The sequence below is a fragment of the Cetorhinus maximus genome, chromosome 19, assembly GCF_964194155.1.
Source record: "Cetorhinus maximus chromosome 19, sCetMax3.hap1.1, whole genome shotgun sequence".
Classification (NCBI taxonomy): domain Eukaryota; kingdom Metazoa; phylum Chordata; class Chondrichthyes; order Lamniformes; family Cetorhinidae; genus Cetorhinus; species Cetorhinus maximus.
This window is the reverse complement of record NC_135897.1, coordinates 38660551-38669820: the sequence shown is the minus strand read 5'-3', so window position 1 is coordinate 38669820 and position 9270 is coordinate 38660551. Positions and strand designations below refer to the sequence as shown.

Sequence of the window (9270 nt, the reverse complement as noted above, 5' to 3'; positions counted from 1 at the left end):
AATAAATTGGCAATCACTAAGAAAAGGACTGACAGTCTTAACATTTATCATCAAAACCCAAGTTGGGACTTAATGGCCAGGGGCCGATTCAGTCCGTTGTGCCTATGCCAGCTCTCTGCAATGGCTAATTCATCTAGTGGCCACTCTCCCTATATAGAAATTTGGGCAATGGGCTCCACATCAGCCTCTAGAGACACACCATTTTAGCTTCCTCCGGGGCACGCATCAGTGCACTTCTCAAGATGGGTTGGCTTCAGGAGCATTCAGTCACTAGGAATGAAATTCATGCCCATAATTTTGAATTGAGGCAGAAATAGTAACCTAGATTGGAATGGAGGTGAGGTAACCACACATATTTCTCAAATTTCTGGAGATAAACTGTATTGGAAATAGATGTAAATTGGCAGCTGAATGATTATTGAATGCAGTTAAATACTTTATGAGGTCAAGAAGGACAAGTGTTCCAGTGGCCCTGTACCATGAAATCGTACTTAATTTTCCAATTTCTCAGTTTGATTACAAATATTCTCTGCTGCATGCAAATTGATTCCTTTTTACAATCTACCACTTACAATTTACTTCTGTAGACCATCTATGTTGTACATACTGCCAAGTTATGAAATAGCAGCAGAAATTCAGCTGAATGTGGAAACAAAGGTGCTCAACTCCATACTCTTTCAGACCCACCAGAAATTGCATGCAGAAAGAGAGAAGGACATATATTTCCTGGCACAATCAGGATACCATCCCATCAGCCAGCCATTAAAATTCCCTGGGCTTTAGGCTGCTGACACGAAGGGGGCTTCTAATTCACCCCATTACTCACCTGTCTAATTTACACCCGGAATTAAAATTAAAATTTATTCCTGTAGTGATCTTTGAATACCACCAGGTTAAGACATGGGTGATTGGGTCTGTTCCATTGAAACCTTGGAGGACTGAGGTGACACTTGTCGCAGTGAAGCTCAAGTCTTTGAAAGACCTGCTTCGAGCTGCATCTTACTTCCATTTGTAAAGTTACCTGGCCTTGGCAGAGAGCCCCTACATGTGCTTACTTGAGAAGGGGCTCCAAGGAGGAAACTGCTAAGGCACTATCCTTAGAAACAACAGCACTTTCAAGATACCACACTTGAAAGCTTGAGATATTGAGAAATGGCTCATTTGGACTCAGTCACTGAGGGAGCAGACTGATTGGTTCCAAATAAATTTTTGAAACCCTCTACTATGATGCTTTTTTGGCATCTCGCATGAAAACAGTTGTCACTGCCTTTCTAGAAGCTACAACTATCCTTGGGTCCTCTTCCTGAGGCTTTACAACGAGAAATCTCTCCTGAACTACCATATACTTTCCTGAACTACTACTGGCATGGGCTGCATAGCCTTTCAAATTTCTTTCACTGTATTGCTGAGATGGATAGAGGACTCTCTAGTCCTGGCCCAACCTCAGCCCATCTCCTGCCAAAACCGTCATCTATCCCGTTGTCACCCCCAGACTAGACTATTCCAATGCTCTTTTGGCTAGCCTACTTCTCCATTAACACAAGTTAATCCAAAATTCTGCTCCTGTATTCTAACCTGCACTGAATCCGGCTCACCCATTATTTATGTATTCACAGACCTACATTGGCTTCCAGTTCCCCAAATACTTCCAATTTAAAATTCTCATGCTGGTGTTCAAACATCTTCATGCTTCAGCCCTTCTATATCTCTAGCTCTACAACCCTCCAAAAAATCTGTCCTCCAACTGTGGCATTTGACAGCCATTCTTTTCAATATTTAGGCCCTAAGCTCTGGTATTCCTTCCCTAAACTTCTCTTTCCTTCTTTAAGATCTTCCTGAAGGCCCACCTTTTTGACCAAACCTTTAGTTACATCTCATAATAGCTCTATGGCTTGTCTGATTACACTTCTGTGAAGCACCCTATGATGTCTTTCTACATTAAAGGTGCCATATACATGCAACTTGTTTAAAATATCACATTTCTGAAAAGGTGTCTGCAAAAAGTTATTAAAATCTAAGGGAAAAAATAAATTACACAATGAAGACAATTCATACTTTGCAGTTTATGTAAGCATTTGTAGAAAAATCTTAGTAAAACTGCAATATCAGTGAAGCATGCTGTTACTTAGAAATATTGTCACATTGCTGATCATTTTACTACAGTAAAATTAAGTCCTAGATTGCTTACTCGTGTGGCTTTGCCACTGACCACATAGTTTCACCTGGTCAAATTAAATCACTTTACTTTTCTTGAAACAAGATAAAATGAGAATTCATCACACTAAGATCGTAGTCACAGCTAGGCAGAAGTCTGAAATTCATGTTTTAGAAAGCTTACTGGTATCTTCATTATACTATGATGACAGTGTTATTGTTTCCGGGAGGAAGTTGTATCTAGTCGTTATACAATGGTCTCCTAACAAGGTGTATATAAGCTTTTCTGCAAATACTATTATTGTCCAATTTTTTAATCTATTAAGGAATAAATTTTAAAAAGGGAAAAAGTAAACAGGGTGACAGAAAGCATATAAAGGTAGTCAAGAGTCACCTTTATTCACTCTCTAGCCCACATTAGTTTGTGAAACATGGAGGGGAGTTTTGCCCCTAGAATTCCAAAGAAATCACATTGGTCTTGAAACATTAACTCTGTTTCTCTCTGCACAGATCCCGCCAGACCTGCTGAGTTTTTCCAACGCTTTGTTTTTATTTCAGTTTTCCAGCATTTGCAATATTTTGCTTTTGTATCAGAAAATCAGGATGCTCTGGAGCCTGCTGCTTCATAAAGACTTTTCCCTCACACTACTGATCCAATTCCATTCTCACTTCAAAAAGGAGTAAGCCTACTGGATTTTCCACCTTCCCAAATCCCAAATGCAATAAGCAGCACTTAATGCTGGCAACTGGCTGCACATTTTTAAATCTAGCTATATCCCCCGTGCACTCCCTCAAAAAAATGTTGTGCCTCCCACCAATGTCACTGTATTAAATCAAATTCTTCACGTGTATTTCTGAACCCTATTTTACCGGGTGTCTATCTTGACTAAGTAGATATTTACTATAAACTTCTATAAAATGCATTCCCTTTATTTCTTGCATATTGCTGTTGACAAAAATGAAATGCTGGTTATGGAGCTTTAGCCAAATGCTAAAAATGAACTGGAGTATTTTGCATGAACTAAACTAGAGCTTAAAAAGCACAGCCTTGGTCTTAATAAACAGAGATGGCCTGAGACACATAATGAAGAACCAGGTAGTTTCAGCAAAACTTTCATCTCTTTCCAGGTTTCATCTCATGATGTCCGTTAAAGCCTTTGTTTTTCGCAGGACAGCCACAACCACCAGGGGTGGGAGCAGGAGGCAGAGCAGTTGGTCTCTTACACATTTTCCTAAAATGCAAAAGATCCATAATATTGTTACTTACACTCTTACATTAATGGTGGACATTGCTTTCCAGTTTTTGAACAATACTGACAAGGATAACTCATTTTCTTCAGTTGTCAGAAACTTATGGCAAGAGTTTATTAATTTACAGTCCAGAAGATTGAAACTTAGATGATTCTATTCTGTATATTTTCAATCAGAGTAGGTGATTGTTCTCTAGGACTCATGGATATTCAATATTAACATAGAATCTGCAGACAGCGGTGAAGGAATGGTGACCACAGAAAAGTTGCCTATAAATTTTTGATCGTCTCTAGTGCACAGACTTCCTCTATTTGGATGTCGCTTTGAATTTGGCACCCTATACAGGGGATTTGTGACTTTTGACAATAGTGAGATCATCAAGCAAAGTGATCTGCCAATCAGATTGGAGAATTATTACAGATAGCAATGCAGGAACAAAAAAGGACAGAACATGAATTTCACTGAAATCATACAGAAAAGCAAAATAAAGATTGGGACAAGGGAAAACCGTAAATATCAGAATACAAACTTTAAAAAAATATATTCTTTAAAATCTCAATCATCAGCAAAATGATGGAAGGTGTCACTGGCAATGCTATCAAGTGGTACTTAACTCACCAATGATCTGCTTAACAATGCTTATTTTGAGTTCTGTCAGGACCACTAATGTCCAGACATCATTGTAGCTTTGGTCCAAACATGGACAAGAAAGCAGTATTCCAGAGAAGAGGCAAGAGTGACTGCCCTTGGTATCAAAGTAGCATTTAACCAAGTCTGGCGTCAAGGAGCTCTACTAAAATTGAAGTCAATCGGAATCAGGTGTAAAACTCTCCAATGGCTGGGGTCATACATGCCATAAAGGAAGATGCTTGTGGTTTTTGAAGGCCAAACATTTCAGCCCCAGGACATTGCTGGCGGAGTTCCTCAGGGGTAGTGTCCTGGCCCAACCATCTTCAGCTGTTTCATCAATGGCCTTGCCTCCATAATAAGGTCAAAAGTGGGGGTTGCTCACTGATGATTGCTAAATGTTCAATTCCATACATAACTCCTCTAATAATGAAGCAGTCGTGCCGGCATACAGAAAGAGCTGCACAACATTCAGGCTTGGACTCATAAGTGGCCAGTAACATTAGCGCCACACTAGTGCATGGCAGTGGTCATCTCCATCAATAAAAGATCTATCTCCCCATGATATTCAACAGAATTGTCATTGTTGAATTCATCCTCAACATCCTGGGGCCACCAGTGACCAGATGCTTAATTGGATTACTTACAAGAGCAAGTCAAAGGCTTGGAATTCTGCAGCAAGTAACCCACCTTCTGACTATCCAAAGCCTGTCCCCCATTGACAAAGCACAAGTCAGGATTGGGATGGAATACTCTTCATTTGCCTGGATGAGTGCACTTCCAATAACACTCAAGAAGCTCGCCACTATCCAGGACAAAGCAGCCCACTTTATTGGCATCCCATCCACCACATTAAACATTTGATCCCTCCAAAACTGAAGGATAGTGGCAGCAATGCATACAATCTACAAGATGCACTTCAGCCACATGCCAAGGCTCCTTTGACAGCACTTTCCAAACCCGCAATCTCTCCCACCTAGAAGGACCAGGGTAGCAGGTGCATGGAAACACCCTGACCTGTGAGCTCTGCTTCAAGTCACACACCATCCTGACTTGGAAATATATTGCTATTCTTTCACTGTTGCTGGGTCAAAATCCTGGAACTCCCTTCCTAACAGCACTGTGAGTGAACCTATACTACATACACTGAAAGAAGATGATTTGCCACCACCTTCTCAAGGGTGATTAAATTGGGCGATAACTGCTGGCAGTGCCAGCGATGCCTACTTCTTATGAACAAATAAAAAGGATACCGAACACAGTGATGAGAAAAATGTGGTTGAAAGCAACATATTGAAGTACGTTGCAGAGAAAGAACAGTAAATTTGTGAGGATAAAGGGTGGGTGCTTTCAGGATATTGGTGAGGACTATCATTTTGAAAGAAGAGAAACAATAATGAAAGGTAGGGAGATGACAATCATATGCCTAAGAAGGGTATGTTAGATGGTGGATTTCAAGAAGAAATTGAGTTTAATGAGGGAGGGCAAGATGGAGAAAGCTGCAGACTGTAATGAAGGAAGGAGAGACAACTGGATTTAGGAAACGAAGTCCATGAGCTTCTCACATGTAAAGTCAGAGGTAAGTAAGGAGGGTGCGGGGGAAAGGAGATAGTCACAAGAACACAAGAAATAGGAGCTGGAGTAGACCACACAGCCCATCAAGCCTGCTCCGCCATTCAATTGGATCATGGCTGGTCTTGGGCTTCAACTCCATTTTCCTGCCAGCTCCCCATACCCCTTAATTCCCCGAGAGACCAAAAATCTGTCTATCCTAGCCTTAAATGTTTTCAATGATGGAGTGTCCACAAACCTCTGAGGTAGAGAATTCCAAAGATTCACAACCCTTTGAGTGAAATAATTTCTCCTTACCTCAGTCCTAAATGATTGACCCCTTATCCTGAGACTGAGCCCCCATGTCTCCCCGACCAGCGGAAACAATGTCTCAGCACCCACCCTATCAAGCCCCTTCAGAGTTTTGTAGGTTTCAATGAGATCACCTCATTCTTCTAAACTCCAGAGAATATATGCCCAATTTACTCAACCTCTCATCACAGGAAAACCCTCCTCATCCAAGGGACCTACTTCACTGTACCACCTCGAATGCTAGTATATCCTTTCTTAAATGTGGAGATCAAAACTGCACACAGTACTCCAGATGTAGTCTCACAACTGTAGCAAGACTTCTTTATTCTTGTGCTCCAATCCCCTTGCAATAAAGGCCAAAATGCCATTTGCCTTGCTAATTGCTGCTGCACCTGCATGCTAACTTTCTGTGTTCCTTATATGAGCACACCCAAGTCAGTGGCACTGCAGGAGTTTGGAGTTGCCATTGCCCTTCCCAAGGACAAACAGAGACAGAACTCTGCAAGTGGACACCAATGTTGTTTCATTAGTCTCAGTGTGTTTCCATCACTTATACAAAATGTGACCTATCCTAATTTGACATTTGAATAAGAAGGTACCCAAATAGGTAACAGGGACTGTTATAGGGATATCAAGGCAGTGGAGCTTGAGGAGATTCTGATGAAATCCTTTAGGTGGGTGGACTCTGGTTTGCAATAGTTATTGATATAAGCACTGGAATTTTGAACTCCCCCTCTTGGGTGAATTGGCAGGTGGCAGGGGCTGGATGGGGTAAAATTGGGTGTCATGGTGGCAGTGCGCACCTGTCGCCTGCCCATAGGTATTTTACCTGCAGTATGGGAGGTATTGGGCAGCCCACTTGTCCATGGGCCAATTGAGGCCCTTAAGTGGCAAATTAATAGCCACTTAAGGGCCTCTTCCCATTGCTAATGTGATTTTACCCGTGATAGGAGGGCTGGCACCAAGTGCCATCTGGCCACCTTGTTGCAGAGCTACAGGAGAGTGCTTTCTGTTAGGGCACCATGTGCCCAACAGAGGCTCCCCCCAAAAGTATTCACTCCACCCCCCCCCACCCAACTGTGTTCTTTCCCCCACCACCACCCTGTCGACCCTGGCCTCCTAGCTCTCTGGGCTTTGCCAGCCTAGCCCAGTGAAACACCTTTACTGGGTTCCATAAGTTCCTCTTCTTTGTGAACTGATGGCATTCGCAGCAGTGGCCACCAATCCCGACGGGGTTAACAGCCCGGCGGCAATTTAATGGCTGCTGGATGATCTGGTATGGGGAGGCAGGCTTGCCCCCACCCCCCACACCAACTTTTATGCCAGAGCAGGGCGGGGCCACCATCCTCCGCATAAAATTCAGTCCAAGGGCCCAAAAAAGCAAAAGCAACAAAATAATTGGCTGGCACTGTCCCAAATAACAGGCCTAAGGTTCAAATGGCAATGTCTGAAGCTTCCCGTGCTTGCTCAACCTGCTTTTAAAGAAATCTATTTCAAAGGGCACCTGCACAAGATTGGTTTGAAGCAGTAGAAGGTAAAACATTAAGCCAGGCACAATGGGTTTTCTCTCAATGGGATCAGTTATTCCCAAATGTAGAACACCAACAGCAAGTGCATTTCAAAATCCTAAAAATCTCAATCACCCCTAACCTCCTATATTCCAGATAAAACAAGCCTTGTTTATGTAATCTCTCCTCTTAACCTAACTTGCCTGCCAACATTCTGCTTTATCTGTGCTTGCATCCCTCCCAGGTCCAACATATCCTTTCTAAGGTGGAGTGCCCAGAATTATACACAGTACTCCAGATGTGGCCTAACCACAGCTTTGTGTAGTTGCAGCAAAACTTCTTCCGCTTTATCTTCTGGTCCTTTATTTATTTTTTTGTACCTGTACCAGTTTTAAGTATGCAAAACAAGTGTACATTTAGCCAGCAAAATAAATGCGCGGGAGCATCAGTCTGAACAGTTTTCAAGACAGGAAATGAAATATGGTAAAATTTTCATGGAAGAGGGTGACAATTTTTCTTGATCCTTGGTTTTGTTTATTCAGATTGATAAATTCAATTCTTGAGAAGCAAAAATGTCTCACTGCCTAACACTAATACTCTTATTCATGCAGTTAAAACTCTTAACATATTTTAAATTTCACCTCAAGTATTAAGCTATTTTACTTTTCAAAAATAATCCTGTTAAAAAATAAGAGACTGATGTACCTTTGTCCTTCCAAGATTTTTCTTACATCCTGAATACCATATGGATGTTTTCCAGGAGGCATAAACTTTGACACCTTATTCTTCCATTCTTGGTCAAAACCTATTGCATCATCTGTTAAGTTATAAGAAAACGAAATAACAAGGTTCGTTACAAAATACACAGAATCTCCACCCCCACCCCTCACACCTCAGACCACCAATCCAAGATATACACACATTTAGCCAAATTATAGAGTGCATCTGAAGCCACTTGCATTTTCTGGTTTGGATTCATAGCTTGCATATTATGCACGATGGGCAAGGGAATAAAATTAAAATTGCTGATTTGAGTATGGGCTGAAGACATGCCTGACAGTAGTCCGGAGAAAAGTGGGACAATAAAAATCTTGCTGTAGGAAGTGTAGTTCAAGAAGGATGTACTCTTTCCGAAATATGGACCATGAGATGCAGAACTTGGAAAGAAACAGTACACAAAGCAGCTCTGTTCAGTGGATAACAACTGCAGTGTTGCAAGAAATTTAATGACCTTGCCAAATGGTAAGGACTACAATATCAAAACACATTTATGCAATATATCAACTATTATTATAATGAACTGTCCATTCCCAACCATGTGTCTCTTCACTTAAAGCACCCTCTTCCCATGGGTGCTCATTAAACTGCACTGTTCAGTTTACAGAGCCATATCTGAGTAGCCACCTCCCTTGGGAGAAGGACACATAGGACTACCCAATGTCAACTCCTTGTGCGAGCACCTAGGAATTACATGAGGACAAATCCTCAGAGGACGTCATTGCTTCTGGTGGTGTACTGTCACAGAATGTAAAGCAATGCACCAGGGTAAATAACATCACTTTGGTGGGCCCAGTTGTGTGTTATTTAGATTCCATCTGGTGATTCAAAAGCAGGCACTGGTGGCAGGGACAGCTGCAGAGAATCAGCATTATTGGGTGCAATCCTCTCCAAACTGCCCAGTTGGAGGCAGATGCAAAACCCAGGGGACCATTGTTGAAAAGGAGAATGATAGAGGTACGAGAGTAACTCTGAGGTACTGACAGATGTGCCACATACACACTCCACCATAGCAGAGAGGAGGAAGAGTCCAACTCCAGTACTAAATAATTGATAGAGCAGGGAATTGTGAGATTGTCCGCCATGGAGA

General features: G+C 41.9%; 1 protein-coding gene across 1 annotated transcript in view; it reads right to left on the bottom strand.

The window, feature by feature from the left end:
* Positions 1 to 2048: 2048 nt before the first annotated feature.
* mlf1 (myeloid leukemia factor 1) overlaps positions 2049 to 9270 on the bottom strand; it is a 48042-nt gene continuing 40820 nt past the window's right edge. Inside the window, exons 5-6 of the mRNA XM_078563746.1 lie at positions 8109 to 8220; positions 2049 to 3386 (exon numbers count right to left, since the gene is read on the bottom strand). Of these exons, the coding sequence (XP_078419872.1) occupies positions 3269 to 3386; positions 8109 to 8220 (230 nt within the window). The 3' untranslated portion in view covers positions 2049 to 3268. The remainder of the gene's footprint in view (positions 3387 to 8108; positions 8221 to 9270) is intronic.